The sequence below is a fragment of the Apostichopus japonicus genome, chromosome 7, assembly GCF_037975245.1.
Source record: "Apostichopus japonicus isolate 1M-3 chromosome 7, ASM3797524v1, whole genome shotgun sequence".
NCBI classification, from domain to species: domain Eukaryota; kingdom Metazoa; phylum Echinodermata; class Holothuroidea; order Aspidochirotida; family Stichopodidae; genus Apostichopus; species Apostichopus japonicus.
In genome coordinates this window covers 18,538,810-18,563,946 of record NC_092567.1, presented here as the reverse complement: position 1 = coordinate 18,563,946, position 25,137 = coordinate 18,538,810, and the positions used below count along the sequence as shown (strand labels likewise).

General features: G+C 39.0%; 1 protein-coding gene across 1 annotated transcript in view; it reads left to right on the top strand.

Annotated features, from left to right (window-relative positions):
• Positions 1–25,137, top strand: part of LOC139969562 (DNA damage-binding protein 1-like) — a 28,476-nt gene extending 3,339 nt beyond the window's left edge. Inside the window, exons 4-26 of the mRNA XM_071974653.1 lie at positions 1,163–1,308; positions 2,162–2,237; positions 2,529–2,741; positions 4,636–4,794; positions 6,416–6,499; positions 6,885–7,001; positions 7,415–7,517; positions 8,082–8,157; positions 8,593–8,701; positions 9,681–9,859; positions 10,634–10,794; positions 11,592–11,699; positions 12,123–12,330; positions 12,812–12,981; positions 14,130–14,294; positions 15,194–15,358; positions 15,920–16,014; positions 16,662–16,832; positions 17,444–17,553; positions 18,510–18,679; positions 19,127–19,229; positions 20,153–20,276; positions 22,947–25,137. Of these exons, the coding sequence (XP_071830754.1) occupies positions 1,163–1,308; positions 2,162–2,237; positions 2,529–2,741; positions 4,636–4,794; positions 6,416–6,499; positions 6,885–7,001; positions 7,415–7,517; positions 8,082–8,157; positions 8,593–8,701; positions 9,681–9,859; positions 10,634–10,794; positions 11,592–11,699; positions 12,123–12,330; positions 12,812–12,981; positions 14,130–14,294; positions 15,194–15,358; positions 15,920–16,014; positions 16,662–16,832; positions 17,444–17,553; positions 18,510–18,679; positions 19,127–19,229; positions 20,153–20,276; positions 22,947–23,027 (3,093 nt within the window). The 3' untranslated portion in view covers positions 23,028–25,137. The remainder of the gene's footprint in view (positions 1–1,162; positions 1,309–2,161; positions 2,238–2,528; positions 2,742–4,635; positions 4,795–6,415; positions 6,500–6,884; positions 7,002–7,414; positions 7,518–8,081; positions 8,158–8,592; positions 8,702–9,680; positions 9,860–10,633; positions 10,795–11,591; positions 11,700–12,122; positions 12,331–12,811; positions 12,982–14,129; positions 14,295–15,193; positions 15,359–15,919; positions 16,015–16,661; positions 16,833–17,443; positions 17,554–18,509; positions 18,680–19,126; positions 19,230–20,152; positions 20,277–22,946) is intronic.

Sequence of the window (25,137 nt, the reverse complement as noted above, 5' to 3'; positions counted from 1 at the left end):
TTAATTTTGTCATGGAAATTTATCTTCAAGAAAGGGAGGGAACCCTGATGCTCCTTTTGTCAATAGTGCATGTCTTTGAACACTTGTAAACTTATGAATATTCATCACGTTTGTAAAACTTATAAATATTCAACAAAGAAACAAACTGCAGCCTAAGTATACACATGTGCCTCCAATTATTCCCAGAAAATTTCAAGTAAAATTCCAAGAAAAGATAGTATGTACCCAAACGGGCAATGGACATGAAATTCACATGCTTCAGATGAATACAGTAAGCAGGAAATGAATTTGTACTTTGAACAGAAATGAATTAGCTTGCCAGATGCTTGCTTCTCTGCAAGAATCTTACACTCAAATTGAAACCTCTTCTAATATAAGAAATTCCAAGGACAAAAGTTTTAAACCTCTGTCGTAATGAAAAATGGGACACTACGAGCAGTCTTGATGTTGACATTAAAGGATGACTCCATACAAAAAATTAATTTTGATATCAAGACCACTACTATCGGTCCCACATTGTATTACTGTTTGAATTTTGTGAAATGATCCTTTAAGCAGACCATTAGGTGAGTTCCTCAGATGCACCACAAAACTCAATTGGAAACAAAAGACTATTGTGGCCTCTAATGACATTTTTATAATGTCTTACAAAGTTTTCCAAATACAGATGGTGTGGAATTTCAGCCAAAGATGCTCTGTTGTTTACATGGACTTAAAAAAACAGGCAGGCCAGACAAGAGGATGGAAGGGAGGGGGCGGGGGAAGGGGAGTCACAGGGTCTACAGTCCCAGGAAATGAGTGGCCTAGGGAATAAAGTTCTCTGGTTTTGATAATACACTTACAGAAAAAATTCACACCTCGTGAAGCTAGGAGAACATGGTTTGGTTGATTTATAAGAACTTATGAAACAATGGAATAACGTTAGGTCCCGCACCGGGGAGGAGCTGTCATTGTACATTTAGCCTGAATGAGATATCTATTGGCTGACAAATTTTCTGTAAGACATTTATCTGACCTTTGGACTGTACACTGGGTATAAAATGGTCAAATTAATAAATTTGATATTGGAAAATAAAACTATCATTTAGTAGTTTTTCTATCAACGGAAGCTCCGTTTAGAGCTCTGACATTGTGCAAATGTTGTCTTCATGTCGTATTTCAGGACCGGATCGGTCGGTTGTCGGAGACTGGAGCCATCGGTATCATAGATCCGGACTGCCGGGTGATCGGTCTGCGGCTTTACGACGGCTTGTTTAAAGTGATACCTTTAGAAAGAGACAACAAAGTGTTGAAGGCCTTCAATATCAGGTAAAACAGCCAAAAGACAGGATGGTGTTAATCTGCTTGGAACATTTGAAGGATAATGATTTGGTTATTTTTGTTTGTTTGTCACACACTTCAAAACCCATTTCTGTGGAGTGGGGGGGGGGGGGGGGTGGAAGGGTTTGAAGTTGAAACTTGGAGGAAGGATATTTAGCACAGAAATGTGTGTAACAGTGGGACACAATCGAAACAATTGTAGTGTTCGCTAGTAAATAAAGCAGTCATTAATTTCACAGCGGTTAAAACTTGACATGGCCTCCTTTGATGCCTGTTAGTGTTGGTGTTGATTAAAGTTAAAAAGTTAATATCAGAAGTCAGCAGAGGCCAAGATTTGAAAGCTGTTTATAGCACACCTCAGCAGTTGTGTCAAAGTTAATCAAAGCCTTGAACAAATGCTAGGCTGTCCTTACGAATTCTGGGAATAATTTGTCCGGATATCGCAAAATGGGCAATTTGATAACATGAGTGCATAGATGTATAGCAGTTTGTTTTTGTACATAGGAGCAATAGTATTCTATGTGAGACATAGAGATCAGAGTCTTTAAAACTGCAACACTAAATTTGAACGATAAATTAATTCCCCGGATATGTAAAGAATTACTATCCTTTGGTTCCTTATAACCATGGATGTGTGCATTTACAGATTGCTAAAACTAGCAACAAAAATCGGTTCCATGATATCTGAGTATGCCCAAATCTATGACAGGTTTTATACTACTAATGAGAAATGGGGGTTAAATTCCCGTTTTGATGTTGGAGGTACGTTTCTCCTTTGAATTGCCCGTAACCTATATGGGGACCTGTTTTTTAATATATTTTTATGATTATTTTACCACAGATTGGAAGAACTGAACGTGATTGACGTTGCATTCCTTCACGGCTGCCAGGTTCCAACCATAGCATTTGTCCACCAGGTAAGGAAGATTTAATCAAACATGTTTTTTTATACAGCTCTCTCTTGGAAAAATGATATTTGGTTTTAGTTCTTCTGGTTTTGGTAAAGTTTTAGACACTTCCGTACTGAAATGATGTTATAGTGCCATTCATTAACTTTTCGTACCAGGTAAATTTTCATGTGAAGAATATGCGGTGGGCTAAGTTTTGGCCTCATAAAATCACCAAATCTGTTAAGAAAGGAGAATGCCTCTCATCATCATTTTAATACCGGTTTTGTTCTCTTCGAAAATTCTCCCTCTGTTCGTCAGGATTCACAAGGAAGGCACGTTAAGACTTATGAAGTTAATCTCCGCGAGAAAGAGTTTGACAAAGGTCCGTGGAAGCAAGACAATGTAGAAACGGAGGCTAGTATGGTGATCGCGGTACCTCAACCGTTTGGAGGTGTCTTAATCATCGGACAAGAATCGATCACGTACCATAAAGGAGACAAATATAAGGCAATAGCGCCCCCTGCTATTAAGGTATGTATCAAGTTTGTATGCAATACAAATACAAAGCGATAGTTCCTGGTAGTAAGGTGTGTATCAAGTTTTTATTTGATACAAATACAAAGCTCCTGCTATTAAGATGTGTATCAAGTTTGTATTCAATGCAAATACAAAGCAACAGTTCCTACTAGTAAGGTGTGTATAAAGTTTGTATGCAATACAAATAGAAAGCAATAGTTCCTGCTAGTAAGGTGTGTATACAGTTTGTATGCAGTACAAATTAAAGGTATAGTTCCTGCTTTTAAGGTGTGTATCAAGTTTGTATTCAATACAAAAACAAAGCATTAGCTCCTGCTTTTAAGATGTGTATCAAGTTTGTATGCAATACAAACTAAAGGTATACTTCCTGCTATTATGGTGTGTATCAAGTTTGTCTCCAATACAAAAACAAAGCAATAGCTCCAGCTATTAAGATGTGTATCAAGTTTGTATGCAATACAAATTAAAGGTATACTTCCTGCTATTATGGTGTGTATCAAGTTTGTCTCCAATACAAAAACAAAGCAATAGCTCCAGCTATTAAGATGTGTAACAAATTTGTATTCAGTACAAATACAAAGCAATAGCTTCCGCTTTCAAGGTGCCTATCAAGTTTGTATTCAATTAAAAGTAATAGTTCCTCCTGTAAATTTGCATTCAATACAAACTTGGTTTCATTAGGAACACATTGTATTGTTTTGATGTCCCTTCATTCCACCTCAAATGTAAAAATGACATCACAGGACCACTAGTGCACAAACAAATATTTGACAAACACCAAACCCCTATCCTTTGTGTGAAAGAGAAACTAAATAATAAACAAATGTTTTCAAGCAACCCAGTGGTAATCAGTTTCTACAAATGAGGTGTGGGGTGGATGGAGGGGAGGAGGAGGAGTAGGAGGAGAGATATCAGGAATTTGATGTTCTCTCTCATACACAAGGTAAAAAACTCATTAAGTCTGAAAATGACATCATAAATGAAGCTCATCACGAACCACTTGCCCGAAAGTACTTTTGCAAGATTGATTTCCATGAGAGACAGTCATAAGCATTTAAGGATGATCCATTATATATACAGTATGACCAGTCAATCAGGTTTAAAAATGACCTCGCAGACTGCTGAAAACAAAGAGTTTTATATCAATGCATGAAATGGTACATGGTTTTTAGTGCCCATGCCACGAAAGTGTCCAGTAGCTATAGGTTGCATCCAAAAACCTATACACAAGGTAAAAAAACTCATCCAGTCTGAAAATGACATCATAAATGAAACTAATCACGAACCACTTGCCCGAAAGTACTTTTGCAAAATCAATGTCCATGAGAGGCAGTCATAAGCATTTAAGGATGATCCATTATATATACAGTATGACCAGTCAAGCAGGTTTAAAAATGACCTTGCAGACTGCTGAAAACAAAGAGGTTTATATCAATGACATGAAAAGGTACACGGTTTATACTTTATAGTGCCCATGCCACGAAAGTGTCCAGTAGCTATAGGTTGCATCCAAAAACCTGCCGTTTGTACTGAACGGCAGGTTTTTTTTCCAGTTGGTTTACTGAGTGATCAGTTCCATCTTTTCACACCTTAGTTGAGCTGCCTATTCGTCTATTATGCAACTCATCACACAGCTAGTAGCCAAATCACTATCAGATCAAGGCAGATATGGCAAGGTGTGAACAAATCAACTCCTCCAAACTCACCAGTCTGTTTGCAGGAGAGATAAAGTTTCAGTAAGTTGAGGTCAAGAGAGCTGTAAAATGCAACCTATGGTTAATGGACTACTTCTCGTCATGCGAAGAATTTGTTTTCAAACATTCTACACTTATTTTTTATTCACTTGTTCACAACCCGAACCATTCCTTATCATCATCATCTCTTCCAGCAAAGTACTTTGGTGTGCCACGGCCGCTTGGATTCGAACGGGTCGCGGTATCTGCTCGGTGACCTCGCCGGACGATTATTTCTGCTGCTTCTGGAGAAGGAAGAGAGCATGGACGGTCAGGTTACGGTCAAAGACCTGAAAGTGGAATTGTTAGGAGAGGTAAATACCGGGGTGGTGGCAGGTCTCTAGGTTTAGTTTTACAAACGGAATCTTTAGCGGGCTGTCCCAGCAATCCTACTCTGGATGAGATGTTGTAATGGAATGCTGTAGGTCAGGGGTGGGTGGGCAACCTTTTTGAATGAATGGGCCGCACCTAACCAACGACCTGCTGTTGATTTCAAACCTTTGATTCCGAGGACTTTCAAGCAATAAGTGTGTGTACTGAATCTGTATTCACAAATACATAATGTCAATACAGTATGTACAGTTGATAATTAATGGGGATAATAGGCCTACCTGACAGCATCATTAGTGCCGATAAATTCTAAGCAGCTAGCTCGTTTATTGTGATGATGTAAAATAGATTGGTTTCTTTTTCTTCTTCTTTTTCTTGAGACACTCACAGGCCGCAAAAAAACCACTGGTGGCCCGCGGGCCATAGGTTGCCCCCCCCCGCTGTAGATCTTTTGAAAAAACAACATGTTTTAGAGACTGTAAAAGGAAGCTCTTTTTTTTCCAACTTCTTCTTTTCATATCTTGCTGAGATAAAAACAATAAAAAAGTGCAAAGTACAATCAAAACTCTTATATATATATATTGATATTACTTTGATGAAATTTAATTACTAAAAATTGATTTCAAATCAGGTTTAATCAATCAAATTTGTGCCTGGAGTCTTCCCGGTCTTGTGTGAAATGGTGGCTTGTTCGGTTTTCACATCGGTGTGTGATTTAAGCTGTTGTCAAGTGTATGCTATAATGGTGCATTATGGGATTGATTTCACACAGGAAAACCTATCGAACAAATTGAATGTGTTGTGTCCTCCCTCGTGAGAAATTGATGCTTTTTCAGTTCATCCCGATCAGTGATAAAACTGAAACAGGTGGTCGCGACTCGCTAGTTTATCAAGTATTGCGTGATAGCACATTATGTGCGTTGTTCAATATAAGCTACAATGGTGCATTGTGGGATTGATTCATCTTCCCCATCAGTGGTAAATTTAAGCTGAAGAAAAAGACAGTCCCCAATTTTCAAGTGCCGAATAATAGCACACCATGTACCATATTATGTATTATAGTGGAGTGTTAGCTCAGTGGTTAACGCCGGTGCCTTCCAATCATAAGGTCCCCTGTTCGAGTCACTCCAAGATTAATGTTTGTCGTCCAGTTACAGAGTTGCTGACAATTGACAATTCATAATCATGGACGTTAAATATGAATCTAAGAGACTTGACTTCGGTCAGCTTGCGGCTTTGATAAGCCAATGAGGCTTCTTCGCGAATTCCTGCTTGCAGGAGGATCTAAAACACTGACATGTATACACTACTGCGATGCGTCGTGAAGTAAATAATAGCAAAGGCTCTTAAGAACAGCCTACAACAGGAAGGGGATTATGTTCAAAATTGAAATCTCATGCATATTCATGGTCTCCTAGGAATGTCAATTAACCCAAACGAAGGTTTCCTGCCGCATAATTTATTAAGGGGATTATGTTCAAAATTGAAATCTCATGCATATTCATGGTCTCCTAGGAATGTCAATTAACCCAAACGAAGGTTTCCTGTCACATAATTTATATAATAACTGGACGTGTCATTCTGTGTTTTCTTCTCCATCGACAGACGTCCATCGCTGAGTGTTTGACGTACCTTGACAACGGAGTTATATTCATCGGGTCCAGGAAGGGAGATTCTCAACTCGTCCGGGTAAACTGCATTTTACTTTCTCACCTTATTTTAGACAAAATCACACTTTTTAATTCGATCAGAGCGGCTTGCATTTGAGAAGGGCCTCTCCCGTTCAGAATTGGTCAAAGTGATGATGTTCGATGTTATCACATCATGTCTGAGAGACGTCTACTAAAACCATACACAGATGCATGATGGGTATTTTTGGTTGTCTGTAAATTCCCAAATGGCTGCTGCCATTCCATTTGACTACAATGCTCTGCAAGTTGTAACTTTGTAACTACTTGAATGTCAAGGAAACTTTTTGTCCCAAAAGAACAGAAAATCAGCAATTACTCTCTGATATCTCTCATATTTTAACTATGAATCCGTATGTAATTTAATATTTGTCAATCTCTCACAGTTGAACACGGAAGCAGATGAAAAAGGCTCTTACGTGGCGATGATGGAGAGTTTTACGAATCTCGGTCCGATATTGGACATGTGCGTGGTTGACCTGGACAGACAAGGGCAAGGCCAGGTATATCAGAGCTTGATTCATAGGGAAAATTTGAAAAAAAAAATATTCATGAGGTCGTGACGTGTTTGTTAGCGTGAAATGTTAGGTCGGTTTGTAAATGCTGTATTTTCCAAAAAGAACACTTGGACAATTTTCATGTTTGGCTTGTATGTCTTGCTAAATGACTTCAAATAGTCAATGATGAAGGTCAAAGGTCAATAGAGTACTAAAACCATATGAAGATGTACTGTACCGCCCCCCCTTCCCTACCACATTGAAAGTCAAATCTCGATATTTCTTAATAGTCTGAAAAATCGTTTTCATTCACTTTAAATATATCATGGTTAAAATCAATCATGGTTGGTTATTGTATGTGTGCAATTTAGTGATATTTCACTTGAACAACTCTCCTTATTCCTCTCACACACTCACAGCTTGTGACTTGTTCCGGAGCGTACAAAGAAGGCACCCTGAGAATCATCCGAAACGGCATCGGGATTCACGAACATGCCAGCATCGATTTGCCGGGAATCAAAGGTTTGTTTGCCAATCTTGGCTTTTTTTTCAAAGGGAATTGTTACCTTTATCGCAAAACTGTAGAGTAAAATTTTCGAGGCCATCTTATTAAGCGATTGATAATCCATTGATTTTTCATTGCATTAATTCCACTTCCAATTAGAGGAAGTTCACATAACCACAGCAACAGATGATAGAAACCCTGCAAAGTATTTAGTGTTGTCCAAGAGTTAAAGTTGGCTGTTTATTAGGTTTATGTGTTACACGTAATAATGTAAAATAAAAACAAGGTTCCTACTCTCCCCCCAGGCTTTCCAATGCAAAAATAATAAAAATTTGCAGCATGTTTTGCTAAATGTAGGTATAATTAAATATTTATCGAGGTAAACACTTAATTATCGCAAAGTGCCAAAGAAATACAAAATCTGACTACACTTGAAGGGCCCCCTCTATCCCTCATTATTGCAAGAGTTTGGCCAATATTTTTTGCAGGCTGCATTTTACGTAAGATTTGTCCCATCATTCACAGTCAAATTGCTTATTCTTCTTATTCATTGTTCTCTTTTCATAATTTCGTTCATTTAGGTATCTGGCCTCTCAAACTGAACGTAGACTCTGGAATCGACGATATCCTCGTGCTCTCTTTTGTCGGACAGACAAGGTAATCGAAAAACTGAATTTGCGTTTTAAATCTTGTTGATGTTGTTTAAGAATAAACCGTTCTGTTCTCGACTTTTCTGTCAACATCGATCAAGCCGGTAAGGAGGTAAGAACTATCCAAGAGAGAAATAAAAAGAAAACAAAACGTAGGTGATAAATGCTCAAAATAAAATCAATGTTATTACCAGATTATTTTGATGTATCATGTCTTAATCATCAATCTTCTGTGTACACAAAATTTCACGTGGATTATCAAAGTATTAATATTTTCCATCGGTGGAAAACAAAGTTTCTCTCGTCCGTCCTTGGAAAAGGTTTCAATGACCGATTTCTCCGACAGAAGTTTTTGTTCGGTTTTATAATTAAGCTACCGAGTTGAGTTTTGTTCAGTGTGATAATTAAGACTCAAGTTTGTGTTTGTTTGTTTTTTTCCCAGAGTTTTGATGTTGAACGGAGAAGAAGTGGAGGAGACGGAACTCGGGGGCTTTGACGGCAATCAGCAGTCTTTTTACTGCGGCAATGTTTGCCTCAAGCAGCTCATTCAGGTATGACCTCTGAATATTCATGAGCTTTCTATACTTGCAAAGTCACACAGTGGGTATGAGGTACTAGTCTTCTTGAAAGCAGAATAGCTCAACATTTTACTGTATGAAAGAGGAAGGGTGATAGCCTTAAAAACTTCAAACTGCAAAGAACATTGAAAGGATATTTTATCACTTTCAAGTTAAAACACAGTTATGTTGGATTTGATCAATTATAGAGAATATATTAGTGTTCAATATTTGTTTTTATGTAGCAGTTTTTGAAAGCTGGAAATTCCATGGATTATATAATACTCCGGTTTCTGTGCTATACATCTTGGGACTTGTATAGTGACTTAATCATCATGCATAGCATATAGCGGTGTGATACCAAATAAATAATTCCCTCGATTGTACACTAAACATATTGTTTGGTTCGATGAGTTACCAATCCATAATCTCTCATATATTTCCATGCCCTCCAACCTCTCTACTTCCATTTTTTCATTGCGCAGAATGTTCCATACGTTTCTACTCATTTTAATCTTAAGCAGGTGAAAGCTTGACAGCATCCACTTGTATGCCTGGGAGTGGCATTACCAATTATGATCCACCCCCCCCCCCACCACCCTCTTCCCCTGCCCAACATGGTTCCTCTTATTCAGAAAAATTAAAAATGGGCCAAAACAAATCATGATAACTTTTTCACTTTAAAAGCTAACCCAACACTCATATCACCCCTCTCCCATCAGTCTGTTATTAAACATTGCTGCTAGATCTGTTTGAGGTGTAGTAACAGTAATACTTGATGCTGTCTTACTAAGCACCTCCGAGCTTTTCTCAATGTACTAATTTGTTCCAAGCCTTTATTTTTGTTTTGTAATTTCCAGGAACTGATTCAGTATGTACATTTAGTTGTGCAACGAGTCAAGTCCAACATATCGTCTGACTTTTCAGCTTTTTTCTCTTTCTCTTTACTTCTCTCTCTCCTGCATAAACAAAGATCACCTCGGCCTCGGTCCGTCTGGTCAGCACGCAGACTAAACTCCTAGTCAACGAATGGCTACCTCCGTCCGGCAAAAACATCAGCGTGGCGACCTGCAATCAGTACCAGATTGTAGCAGCGGCCGGTCACGATATCTACTACCTGGAGATCGTCGATGGGGAAGTCAAGCAGATAAGGTAAAGAGACCTCAAAATATTTCAAATGACTTATTTATGTATAGTTGCTTTGGTCATCAAGAGATTACCCTGGTGGTTGTTTAGTACAATCTTGTTTACATTTCTTGGTTGATAGGAAACACTTTCCTATTGTAAATTTAAAATGAGGATCTTTGAGGACCATGTCAACCCTAGGACACTGTGGCGTCAAGAGCCAAATCGGACCCTGGGACAATTATGTCACTGCGTCCCCTCTTAGAGTTGTGAATTTTTTTCGTAATTGTTTAATTGAAACCAGAGTACATTATCCTTTGCCATACTTCCCTGGGGCACTAACTTTCTGGGACAGCAGACCCTGTGACTTCCCCCTCCCCCTCACCCCAGCTTCCTCCCTTCCCTCATCTTCTCCGGTCTGTCTTTGCTTTAAGGTCCATGTAAAGAACAGAGTACCCCCCTTGGATGACATTCAACTCCATTTTGTCCATGACAAATTTGTAATGAATTGTAAGCATGTCAGGTGAGGCCACAAAAGTGTATGTTTTGCCATTGAGCTTTTGTGTCTCATCTGAGAAACTGACCTTATTGTCTGCGTATTAGACTTTGTTAGTCCAGTCGCTTTGACCGATGAACCTCGACTGAGGTCGTTCCTCGAAAAACACTGAAATTATCATAGAAATGCAATAATCTGATAGAAAAGAATTTTTTTAAGTGGTCTACAACTTTAATATCAAAAATTAGTTTTGTGCCTCAAAGTCATCCTGTTTGACTCTTTCTCTCGTGTGTCTGCGTTCACAGCACCATGACGATGGAGCATGAGGTTGCATGCATCGACGTCACCTCTCTGACAGAGTCTGGTAGAGCTGATATCTGTGCCGTTGGGCTCTGGACCGACATCTCGGCCAGGATCTTGAGGCTCCCATCTTTGGAGAGCGCCCACGTTGAAATGTTGGGAGGAGGTGAGACAATTTGGGTTTTTTTTTGGGTTGTTAAGTTTGGTGGAGGTCAAAGGTCATTTGGGGTCATCAGAGGTCAAATTGTGAAACCCTTGTAAACATGTACACCCTCACTATACATTACGTCAGATTCATGAAGAAAACTGCTCATGTTACATCATCGAAACCACAATGCATTTTTTGCATTCTGTTTTTTTTGGTGTTAAGTTTTACAAAAACTCTAATCGTGAAACCCTTGTAAACATGTACACCCTCACTATACATTACGTCAGATTTCATGAAGAAAACTGCTAATGTTACATCATCGAAACCACAATGCATTTTTGCATTCTGGTGTTTTTGGTTGTTAAGATTTAGAAAAACTTGTCCTGTTGTGTGTGCATCTGCGTACAATCAAAATGAGGGTTGGTTGCATGTAGCCTTGAAAAAATCCGTGGGGGTAGTTTTCTTTGAAAGTGGAGGTGCTGGTTGATTTATATAATGAACATGAAAAGAGAGAGAAATATTACACATTATGTCATGGCAGTAGTGTCTACAACGTTTTTTAGGAATTATCGTAATTTGGCAAAATTTGTGGTAAAGTCTGTGAGAATTTTGTAGGTTCGATTTTTCAATTCTTTGAATATTCTCCATGGCATGAATAGTGTAGGTATTTGAACTTCCAAATTATTTTGTTTTCTAACTGTGAAATATATTTTATGCCCTTTTATATTGGGAATAAAGTGCTACAGCAAAGATCCAAATATTTTACAACGACTTTAAAGTAACAATCTGTGACCTTCTTCGACATTCCTTCGCAGAAATCATTCCCCGTTCGGTACTTCTGGCGAGGTTTGAAGGACAACCATATTTACTCTGTGCCCTTGGAGACGGGTCTCTCTTTTATTTCTCCTTAACGTTAGAAACAGGTAACTTCTTAATTCTCGTCGAAACGAAATAGAGTTTTATTGCTTTAGGTATTAAAACACGGTATTACATGCAAGTTGGTCTCATAAATTTAAAGGGGTACACATACTCAACCATTACCTTTCGTCTATGTGATAGAGATAAAATGTCACATACAATTTCCTTCAACCAGCTAAGAAAAATTGTTTGCCTCTTTGGAAGATTTAATATTCTTGCACACAAGGCTGAAGACTTGATCAAGTCGAACGATGACATCAACCCAAGTGTACTTCAATTGTGCAGGGTTACCTTCAATCTTTTTACAACATATATTCTCTGTATTGGAGATTGCTGTATCACAATTGATGAAGCTCTTAAAAGAACTTTAAAGTCTTAAAGAAATCTCTCAAAACTGGATTTAAAAAAAAAATTCTCTCGATTTAAAGGTCGTCTTTCGGAGAGAAAGAGAGTCATTCTCGGGACTCAACCTACCGTTCTGAAGACATTCAAGTCGCACGCGACCGTCAACGTCTTTGCCTGCTCGGACAGACCCACGGTGATCTACTCCAGCAACCACAAACTGGTCTTTTCCAACGTCAACCTGAAAGAAGTAGGCTACATGTGTCCTCTCAACTCCAGCGGTTATCCAGATAGGTAAATAATGATAATATCGAGGATTTATAAAGCGCAGACATATCCACCGATAACGGTGCTCAAGACACATCACAATATTACCCTGGTCAATGATAACCTGTCAAACTAAACCAACTACGAAAATTTCATTATTTATGTAAATAACTGCTGAACTAGTCCTTTCTAAATGAACAGTTCCCACATGTGTTAATCACTACCAATCACTTTTTTATGAGTATGAGTTAGTTATAATCCTCAGACAACCATAACAATGTGTTCTTCAACCATCCAATATTAAATTAATGAATAATTAACAGAAAAAAACTCTGAATGGGCTTAACTTTGTAAATAAAATCGCCATGCAATATCAGACGTGATGAAACATTGGTTTGAGGGACAACGTTCTTAATATAAATCTAAACCGTGAGATAATATTCCGTTTGGGAAACCTTGTTAAGAAGAGAGTCCTTTCATCGCCGTCGTGGTTCTTTGCGTTTTTCAGTCTCGCTCTTTGTAACGATACGTCTCTCATGATCGGGACGATCGACGAAATTCAGAAACTTCATATCCGCACTATACCCTTGGGTGAAGCGCCCTCTCGGATCACCTACCAAGAGGAGACGCAGACGTTTGGAGTGTTGACGATGAGAACTGAAGTGAAGGACGCCACAGGTGAGTGACAACAAAGCGAGCTACAATCCTGTTGTTGCAGCTGTATGTTGCAACATTCGTGTTGTTATAGCTGTATGTTGCTAAAATCGTGCTGTTATTGCTGTACATTGCTACAATCATGTTGTTATAGCTGTACGTTGCTACAAATTATGTTGTTGTAGCTGTATGTTGCAACAATCCTGTTGTTATAGCTGTACATTGCTACAAATTATGTTGTTGTAGCTGTATGTTGCTAAAATCGTGCTGTTATTGCTGTACATTGCTACAATCATGTTGTTATAGCTGTACGTTGCTACAAATTATGTTGTTGTAGCTGTATGTTGCAACAATCCTGTTGTTATAGCTGTACATTGCTACAAATTATGTTGTTTTAGCTGTACATTGCTATAATCCTGTTGTTATAGCTGTATGTTGCTACAATCGTGTTGTTATAGCTGTTTGTTGCTACAATCGTGTTATAGCTGTACATTGCTACAAACGTGTTATAGCTGTACATTGCTACAAATCATGTTTTTGTAGCTATATGTTGCAACAATCCTGTTGTTATAGCTGTATGTTGCTACAATCCTGTTGTAATAGCTGTACATTGCTATAATCCTGTTGTTTTAGCTGTATGTTGCTACAATCGTGTTGTTATAGCTGTATGTTGCTACAATCATGTTATAGCTGTACATTGCTACAATCCTGTTATAGCTGTACGTTGCTACAAGTCATGTTGTTGTAGCTGTATGTTGCTACAATCCTGTTGTAATAGCTGTACATTGCTATAATCCTGTTGTTATAGCTGTACGTTGCTACAAATCATGTTGTTAGAGCTGTTTGTTGCTACAATCCTGTTGTAGCTGTACATTGCTACAATCGTGTTATAGCTGTACATTTAATCTAATGCAAGAAATACTTGCATCCCACATTATTTAATCCAATTTTCGCTTGTGACAGAGCTGCAAAGTACCAGGACTGTTCGAAGATCTAAACATTGGGTCTGATTACATTAAGAGCCTTTCTTTGCGAGATATTCTTGAAATATGCTAGAAAATGCTGACATGGTCAGGCAGTAGATCTAATATGATGTAAATACCTTGTGATTTTACCTCTTCTTCTGATACCTCGTTCCATAATAAAAGATGGATTTATTATTTCGTTTACAGGCGTATCGGTGCCCCTTCACTCCAGCGCTAGTACTAAAGCTGCTAACATCACCTACAGCTCCAACAGTAAAAATGTCACAGGACAGGTACCCGGAGGAGACAACGAATTCGGGGAAGAAAACGAGATTCATTCGTTACTCGTCGTAGACCAGCACACGTTTGAAGGTAGGCGAAAAATTTTGAATAATTGTCCGGCTATCTGCCAGTTTCTTCTCTCAAATTCCACATACAGTCCGATCTACAAAACTGATAATATGTTTCATAGTGTTTTAAATAATTTACTTAATAAACGGCCAAGTGAAGTAGTGATTATCTTGTATGTAAAAACAATGAGCAGAATCCATCTCTAACGCAAAGAGAATATTAATGTCATGTAAGTAAGGGGTACAAGCTCAGCTCCCTACCAACTGAGCTATCCAGCTCTCTTAGTATGTCAGGATCCGTAAGTAAATAAGCCATTCCATTACCTGCCATCTCATGTGCAGCCGAAGCAATGTTTTGGCTCATACCACTATATATTACAGGCGTTAACATACCTTGCACACGAAAAAGCACTTATAGTCTCAATACGCATTTTAACGAGAAAGAGACAAACAAAGGAACGTTATTAAGGGCGGTATGAATTAATCTGTATCCGTTCTGTTTAAACAGATTAAGCGACATGAATTTTTTGTATAAACCTTGTCAGGCGCATAGTGAGGGATTTGCCAAGGGAGGGGCAAACCTGTAGGAAAACTATCATAGCCGTAGATTCGGCATTGAAAACTTAGCGTAGCGCCACCATGAGTTCGCGCTACACGTACAGGCAAATTTTGGCTGAAAATTCCTCCCAGATCGCTGCAAATGGCACTTCCCAGGCCTTGTAAGTTGCATCTAAGCTTGAAATTACTAGCGATATCATAAAAACATACACAAAAATATGCTCAAGGGGGGGGGCAGTTGCCCCCTTTGCCCCCCCCCCTTGGCTATGGCGCCTGATCCTTGTTGTGTTTTTTTAACGGCATAAATAACACTTCTTCACACCCACTGTGTTTATCTTCTGTGTTTCTCCTTTCTCTCCTCAGTATTACACGCTTATCAATTTGGTCCGAGCGAAGTAGCCACTAGTCTCATGTCGTGCAAGCTCGGCTCGGATCCAAATCCTTACTACGTGGTGGGGACGGCGATGGTGAAACTGGAAGAACCCGAACCGAAACAGGGAAGGCTCTACGTATTGCAATATGCAGATGGTAAGTTAATCTGTGTTGGGCATATCGAGTTTAGAAGAGGGACGGGGGGGGGGGGGGAAGGGGGGATTCATAGTACTCTCTTTGAAATAATCCCCGAAAGTACAAAACGAGACTACACCTAATTTTCAACATAAATCTGATTTTGGTGCTGTTTCAAATGGTCGAATGCTGAGGGGGCTGCAGCAGTACTGCAGCCAGGCTGTATAGGACACAGTAGATAATGCTGGTCTATAGAGATTATTCATATTTTTTAATACATTTTTTTCTCAGATTTTTTCCTTTTTTGGGGGGGTTCCCCATGTTTTTTTAAATTATTTTCTGCAACAGTTCACTGTTTTGTCTAATTTCACTTTTTTCAATATTTTAACGAAAGGTCACTTTCTAAACGAAAAAAGAACACTTTCTAAATAAGAAAATGGCACTTTACAATTACTAAATTGAAAAAGGGTACATTGTATCACACTTTGAAAGTGAGGCATGGGTCACTTTTGAAGTTTTTCTTCCAACCCTGGTAAACCATTTTAAAGACTCTTTTCTTCCCCGTTTTTCTTGATCTTTCAGGTAAACTCACAGAGGTAGCCGAGAAAGAGATCAAAGGAGCTCCTTATTCTATTGTAAACTTTAATGGAAAAGTTTTAACATCAATAAACAGTGTAGTAAGTTAACTCTTCACTTACCCCTGACATGTCCAGAAGAGCTAGACCATGGTGACGGTGGTGAGAGTATGTATGTGTGAAGGGTTTGCCTGGGTCAGTCACATGCAATCACTTGATAGCAATGTAGCGCATTTCAGTGGTTTCTTTGAGTGGATTCGTTTGACGTCACATATGACTGTTTATATCGTCAAGGATACAAAATGTTCTTTAAATTCTTTACTGGCATAATCTTGAATTAGAACAGCTTTAGTCAAGCCTCCAATTTGAAAAGAAGTACAAAAATCATTTCCCTCTTATTCTTCATCTTCATCTTCATCTTCTTCTTCTTCCTCTTCCTCCTCCTCCTCCTCCTCCTCCTCCTCCTCCTCCTCCTCCTCCTCCTCCTCCTCCTCCTCCTCATCATCATCATCATCATCATCATCATCATCATCATCATCATCATCATCATCATCATCCACCTCCACCTCCTCTTCTTCTTCTTCTCCTACTTCATCTTCCCATTCCCCTTCTCCTCCTTTCCCTCCTCCTTTCCCTCCTCCTCCTCCTCCTTCCCCTCCTCCTTCTCCTCCTTCTCCTCCTACTTTTTGGTCTTGTATGAATCTGCTAGCCCCTTCACTCTGTCTTTATTCTCTCGTCCATTTCCGTAGGTCCGTCTCTATGAGTGGACGGCTGACCACGAGCTGAGAGTAGAATGCAGCCATTACAACAACATCCTGGCTCTCTATCTCAAGACAAAAGGAGACTTTATCATCACAGGTGACCTGATGAGGTCGATAAGCCTGCTGGCCTACAAACCAATGGAAGGAGAACTAGAAGAGGTGAGAGGTTAATAGGGTGCCACCCTTCCCTATCTAACATTAACTATGTAGCAGTAAAGAAACCGTCAGGAAGGATTAAAAGAAATTCATGTTCTGTGATCCTATTTGATATAAATTCCGCCAGGAGCCAGATTCTCTTGACCTATTCAAAAATCACTGCAGTGCAATGGTGATGTGCAGAGTCTTCCGTGGTTTTGATATTTCTGTTTTGTGAACTTGGGAAAAGTGGGTTTGTTTCTGTTCTCCACTTGGTTTCAAAACAACTTTGTTTGTCATGGCTGCACTGCAGTGATGTTGTATGGGTGCCTTTGCCTACCTCAATATTTGAGAAAGTGGTCAGATGCTGGGGTAAACACTCTCGTCCGTTAGATGGGGATGTTAAAGTGGTCCTAGGAGCAGGAATGGGAGTGAATTCACACCCCTGCCTCGTTGCCCCCCTTCAGAGATGCAGAGACGTGTAAGCAGTATTGATCATGCACATTAGGACCTGTATGACAGCATCCTCCCTTCCCCCCTCAGTCCGATTGGTGTAGTTCTTTATTTCGAACACATCACGTCGTAGAATTTGTAAATTACTGCAGAGACTTGACAACCTTTGCTTGATTTCCTAGATTGCAAGAAACTACAGCCCTAACTGGATGACGGCTGTCGAAATCCTCGACGACGATACCTTCCTCGGGGCCGAGCATAACAGCAATCTGTTCGTCTGCCAGAAAGACAGGTATTAACTGATGAAAGATTTTGAATTTTTACCTACAACAACCGGTGCGTATGTAGTCCAGATGCTGTCTCTTACATAGATTACCTTGGAAGCGACATGGAATGACTTGTGCTTCTTAAAGGAGATGTTCTTGACGGAGTATGTTCTTCCTTGGTATGGTCTATATTGTGTGGGCCTCGTGTTGTGATTCTCAAAGCTGGATGGAACCCTCAAAGCTGCTTTAAGGAGCTTATCAAAGTGTTCTTATTAGATATGATCAGTGTTGTGTTTGCCTCTTTTTATGATATTCCAAGCTTTATGCTACTTTTAAAGGAGCTTATCAATATGTTCTTATATATATGATCAATGTTGTGTATGCCTCTATTTACAATAGTCTAAGCTATATGCTGCTTTAAGGAGCTTATCAATATTAAAGTTCTTATTAGATATGATCAATGTTGTGTATGCCTCTATTTATGATATTCCAAGCTAATTGCTACTTTAAAGGAGCTTATGTTCTTATAGATACGTTCAAAGTTATGTATGCCTCTTTATGATATTCCAAGCTATATGCTGCTTTAAGGAGCTCATCAATATGTTCTTATAGATATGATCAATATTATGTATTCCTCTTTTAATTATATTCCAAGCTATATGCTACTTTAAAGGAGCTTATCAATATATTCTAATTAGATATCATCAATGTTGTGTATGCCTCTATTATATTCCAAGCTATATGCTACTTTAAAGGAATAATGTGTTCTTATCTGATATAGTCAATGTTGTATGATCTTATTAGTGCTAGTCTTGAAGACGATTGAAACCCTGATTGCTGCTTTAATGGAGCTCATGAATTATTAATAGTTTCCATGTGATTATTTCTGCACAACTCTCTCACCCTTTATTCTTTTAGCAAGATCAAACACTATGAAATGTTCCTTTCTAAGTTTAGCTCGTTGTGTTTTCTAAATTAACAGCGCAGCCACAACGGATGACGACAGGAGGAACCTAGCTCAGGTGGGACAGTTCCATCTCGGAGAATTCGTCAACGTCTTCAGACACGGCTCCCTGGTGAGAGGTAGCATAGGAGAAAGCAGTCTCTCCACTCAGGGAAGTCTGCTCTTCGGAACCGCAGACGGAACTGTCGGTAAGAGAAGAAGGGACGTTTCAAGTCCTCCACTACTTGAACGACTTTTTTCGGTGCAGGCATGAGATTTTTCTGCGAATTCGCGGAATATCCATGATTTCTTTTCTACCTCAGGGACAAAAACTATTATCCTAACACACTGTAGCATATGCAAACTGGAGCCTATACCGCAAGTTTTGCAGAGTTCAGTGATTTTTTTTTTTACCCTGCCGGTGGCTGAGGTGGATTGCTTATCAAAAGTTGCTGGAATTTGTCTTCCTGTTTATTTCAAAACCATATCCCTGTAATATTCTGTATGACAAAGATGTGAAAGTTTTCAAATTTGGGAGATATTTTATGAATGCTATCTTGATCATGGCAATTCTTACCATATTTAGAAATAAAAAACCTGTTATTTTGGTTGTTGAAATTCTTAGACGCTTCATCTCTCTTTTTTCATTCTCGCAGGTCTAATGACCCAGCTCACGGAAGATTTCTACAAGTTCCTCCTCGAAGTGCAGAACAAACTCACGAAGGTCATCAAAAGCGTTGGCAAAATTGATCATAGCTTATATCCTTTGTAATTTAACAGAAGATACTTTTTGGGGGTAAAATATTAGTGGGGAAGCAAAACCCAATCATCGTCATTGTTATCATCACCATCATCATCATCATCCTCCTCCTGTGATGAATAAACACCCTTCCTAAACAGCTAAGCAAACATCTAGTCTTGAGCAAGTCTAAATATGACATCACACAGTCACATTTTCTTGTATTTTTTAATATTTTTCCTGATGTATTGCAATGTTTATTATGTCTGTAAACAGAGATAGGTTTTGAAAATGCTGCAACAGAAGATATTTTTATTTTTATAGATTTTTAGCATGACTAATAACGTTAGCATCAGTTTTGTGTCACTACCGGTTATTTTCAGCTTGAAAATGTGAAACAAAATGGAATTAAAAATCAAAATCTTTCACCTTCCAGTGCCACTGAGACGTCACAAAGTGGCAGCCCCATGACATGACATTTGAAAACCTTAATATCTTACAAGCGACGCAATATTTTTCTCGGGTCTGTAGAGGGGTCATTCATCTCGAAGATTGCTGTCAGATCAGCTAAAGGTGATGGTTGGGTTAACTTGTCCTTTATGACGACAGCCAGTGTCTGCCCCACATGGTGTACCAGTGAGAGTGGGTACCAAATGGTGAAGTTTTAGAAGAGATAATGTAGTGGCAATTGTTCCCCCCCCCCCCTTCACCCCTTTTAACACCCCTGCATACCCCATTGAATGTTCACCTCAATGCTGATCCTGAAAGAATCAGATAACATTTTTTCTCAAAACAGCCCTTGCTCTTCTTGCAAAGGTTAACTTTGATGGTTCATACTGCATTTACATGTCTTTAATAGAAAACTCTTTTAATTTTGGGGTCATATCTTGGCCAAAAAGCGTCTCTTATCCTAACGCATTTCCTTGACTGATTTATGATGCACTTGGAGGTCGTTCCACACCGACAAGAAGACAGAGCCGATGCAGAACTTCATCGACGGCGATCTCATCGAAAGTTTCCTGGAGTTGAACCAAGACAAGATGGAGGAAGTGTCTCAAGGACTGCAGGTAACATTCAGCATTCATTGAAAGGAGGGAGTCATTTTTTTCCGAGTATTACAAATCCAGATTTTTCATTTTTTGGGGGGCAAAATTGACATCCCCGTAAGAGTTTTGAAACTGTATTAAAGTGGAACATATTTGAGGAGCATTGAAAGCCTATGATAACATTAGCCCAATAATACGGTACTTATTCCTCTAACGATGTTACTTCATTGTCTTTTGTATTTTGCAATGAATGAAGTAAACACAAATGATGACTTTGTCCAACCAGGTTTCGTTTATAGACAAGATGCCAATATTCATGTAGTTAGAAAGTATTTGTTTGTAGAATTAAACATGAAGGGAGGACGGGTTTCCTATTATGGTGGGAGTTACCCAACAGAGTAGAAAACAGTTACAGGGAATGGTGGTTGTCTTTTATGGTGAATGTTAACCCAACATACCAGAAAATACCTACAGTGTATGGTTGTCTCTTATGGTGGGTGTTACCCAACATAGAAGAAAACAGTTACAGGGAATGGTTGTCATTTATGGTGAATGTAAACCCAGCATATAAGAAAATACAGGGAACGGTTCTAAGGTTCTTTTATGGTGGGTGTTACCCAACAGAAGAAAATACCGGGAAAGGTCTATTATGGTGGGTGTCACCCAACATACAAGAAAATAGCTACAGGGGAACGAATACTGAAGATATAATCATTACTGTAGTGGAACGGGGCGCAGATACACATGGCATTATTCTAATTAGCCTCCGTGAAAACTACAGAGCAAAATGTAAATCTATGAATACAAAACTAAGAATGACCAACCATTACATCGAGTTATAAACAGAAAATAGTGCAAGATTAAACAGTTAACTATTAAACAGTTAACTGAGCAGTTAGAGCTTAAATATTTGGACCATTCACATCAAGTGAAGGATGGGAAACTACAAAACAAGAAATGAGTGTACGGTCACATACCTCTTCAGGTCTGTGACCACTTCCAAAATAATGATCGCTGAAATATATTTTAAAGGGTGTGAAGACTTGCACACAAAGAAACGTCTCATGCCGGTAATCTGACCTAGTTGTAACTGAGGTGTAAGAGAAGCAAGGGCGGCGGAAGCACTTTTAATCTGGGGGGGCACCGACATCAAAGGGCACTTTGCAGAAATTCGATTGGACTGATGCAGCCTTATATTTAGTACCCTTTATAACTCTTATTGTATTATCTTATTTGCGTATACACATCACTCCATCAACCCCCCCCCCCCCCCCACTCAAGGAAAATATGCATACTAGCACTGTAATATCCAATGTGCAAATTGGGAAACAAGGAACAAGTTTTCTTTTGAGACAAAATGAGGTGAAATCATGCTAGTTGCTAAAGTAGGAATCTTCTGAATTAGAGTTAATTTCTTGTTAATATCTTAACCATTTTGTTTTTATTCGAAATAGCTTTGAGTTTGAGCCACAGAAATTCATTAAAAGTCAGGGGCGTAGCCAGGATTTGCAAAGTTGTATGCACGACTATCTGAGCGGAGCGCCACCATCGGTTGGCGCGGAGCGTACAAGAAATTTTTTAGTTTTACAAACCCCTCAGATGGCCGGAAACGGCCCTTCCCGAGTGTTCATTCTGGTTCCCTGGCCTCTTGCTAACTTGAGACACCTCAATTTTTATGTAGAAAAAGGGCACATTTTTAACCTGAGGAAAAGTGGGGGGGCACGTGCCCCCTGTGCCCCCCCGGTTCCGCCGCCCTTGAACAGAAGTGTTAGACACCACCATCGTTCCCAGAAAATAAACACACAGCTTGCTACCGTTGGTATTTAGACACTAGTGTACAGTCACTACATGCCGCTACGGTCAATACCCATAACACAGTGTACATAGCAGCGTGGAAATGTCAGTTCTAGATGAAAGATAACAAGGTATCACGTTTCATTACTGTCTGCATTTTGTAGCTACAAGAAAAAAACTTCACTTGCTGGCAACAGAAAGTTAACATTTTCACAGGGCGGCGCGCGGTTTGGTGCGAGTCTCCAAATGCGTTAAAGACGAATCGAGAACACTGGAATAGAATATAAAAACGAATTCGGATCAATCAATATTTATTGACAACAAAATAAAGTAATAATGGAATCAATTAATTATAGGCCACGTTACTTAAAATTATTCCAACTGAAATTTTTTAATCAGCGATATCTTTCTTAGGGTACAAAATAATGTCCCCGCTTACTTTATACGAAACATTTAACTTGATTGATACAGACTGTATCACCGAGGAGGGAATTCCCATTTGTTTTCTTTGCTATGATTTTTCTTTCACCACTGTTAAAGCTTAGATAGTCGTCAAGGGAGCGTCCTCTTTTTTAATGATTTTAATACTCAAACCCAAATACAGAGCTCTTTCGTCTGACACCTGTCTCCCAACACGATGCGACGACGCTAGGGTAAACACGCAGACAGTGTGCAATACAAATAAGTAACTTTCACAATTTATATACTGCCGCACAAAAACTTATAAATAACTGCCTTTATATATATATATATATATATATATATATATATCCAATATATATATATATATATATATATATATCCAATATATATATATATGTATGTATATCCAGTATATATATATCCAGTATATTTCCAGAACTTACTCTTGCAATCTCCTTTGTGTTCTCTCTGCAGATCGACGAGGGAGGAATGAAGCGAGATGCGACCGTAAACGACCTTGTCAAGATTGTCGAAGAACTGACCAGAATACATTGAAATGTATTGGCTAGTCACTCTTAGCTCGCATGGCTTAATACACAGATTCCAGGTTCCCCTGACGTGACAAGCTCAAGATTCAACCTTTAGACGGGAAGTGACACTTGGGATAAGGCCTAGTTTAGTCCAAATTAGAAGACTTGTTTGCAAACAGCAAAATGCAAAGTTTTGAAGAAATTGGAAAGGAAGATAAAGAATACAGAGAATTTGACCCTCCTCCACACGCTTTCAGGGGTGATAGACTTCTAAAAATGATTTTTTTTTTTTTTTTAATATGTACATCTTTTGGAGAAATTGATCTCTGTAGGTTAATTAAAAGTGTCAATGATCAGATTGATCAAAGCAAGAATCCAGATAAGTTATTTGCTTTTTCACTCACGGCATGCAAACCTCTACTACTGTAAGTATATCTGGTCCGTTACCCACCAGGGAGTCGCTTGTTTACAGTTTGCGGGGCCTGATGTAAACAAGCGACTCAGATTCTGGTTGAGATTTCCTGACGTTTTTTACCAACGGTTTGTGTCTCGTATAGTAAGCAAGGGTCTGTATATTTCGCAGACAACTCGTCGCGATCTCGACTGAAAGAAGCCAGGACGAGTTGGCTTTAGATATTACTCAGTGGAAGACATACAACTACTGTAGGCCCTGGTAGAGATTTACATTGGTTTATATATCAGGCATGAGCTTTTTCCGTGAATAACCGTGATATCTTTTCTACCTCGGGGACAAAAACTATTATCCTAACACACTGTAGCATACGTAAACTGGAGCCTATACCGCATTTTTTGCAAAGTTCCGTGATTTTTTTTACCCCAGGTTCATCCCTGATATATAGGAAAGCAGACTTATAGCATATATAGTTAAAGAAGGGTACTCCCCCATCCTAAAGTGTCAGGATAAAGGTTTGCTTATTTAGACCTCTCAGAGAAAAAATGATGTTAACAGATAGCATTATATGTAAATGAGAAAGGCTATGTCGAGAAGGCTGGACATTTCGAAATTCTTACAGAATCTTTCTCGTGAAATAGATTTCGCCAAGCAACGAAACGCCCAGCCGTCTTTATCCATAGATAAGTTAGAACCTGTCGTACGGGATATCTTTTATACCTCACAACTTCGAAATAGCTCGACGTTTGGACTGTCCGTACACTAGGTCACCTTGATGCTCGATGTCTGCGGGCATCTTTTGATACGTATTTAGTAAACGCCATTCTAATTAAAGTGCAGAATGTTGGTGGAACAGCTGCCAGACTGTTCACTAAGATCATTGCAAGTTTGTTTTCATAACGTTACGTTACCAGCGGCTCCCCATCTTTTCAACGATGTACAGTTGCTGGTTACAAGGCTGTGCACTCTGAGGTTTCACCAGACGTTACCTCGCATGCTCCAGGTCAATATTGTAACAAAAGGAGTCATCAAGCAATTCCTGTGGAGCCCAGAGTTCATTGTGTTTCTTTTGGTAGCGGAGCTTGTTTCCTGTGTTTAAGCTCCAAAAAATGTGGATTAAACTTCCAGAAACATGTGAAAACATTGTCATGCTGAAAGGTGGCCTTTTCAGTGGATCCCCTGGAAGGCCACCTGTTTGGAGAAGGCATATCAATCGTGCATAAGAGCAATTTGAGCATGATTTTTGGGCGCTTTATAATTTATGTCAATGCTTGATTGATTTATGATTGTAATTATACCTGTATCAATTATTTTTTATTGTCAAAATGCTGTAAAAGTTGCCTCAACATTAAAGACAATTTCAGTAAATGTTGAAGGCATATTTAGTACCCAAGAATCCTGAATGGATGTTTGTTTGATAGTGATCCAGATAACAAGTTTTCGATGCAGTGATTTCTTCGGCAATGCTTTATGTTCTTAAAAATATACTATTTAAGCGATTCCACTGAAAAGGATGTCTTTCGGGCAAAAATTTAGTATTGGAATGTTGTTGACTGTCAAAAAAAAAGAAGGAAAAAATAGAATTCCCTCCACTCAGTTCAGGTGGTATTTCCATCTCACTTTGAAAATTTGTTGAGAAGTGAACATCAGAGGCTTACTGATTAAAACGGCTGGACTACTTATTCTAACACAGAGCATGAAATGTCAGTTCCTCAGATGCATT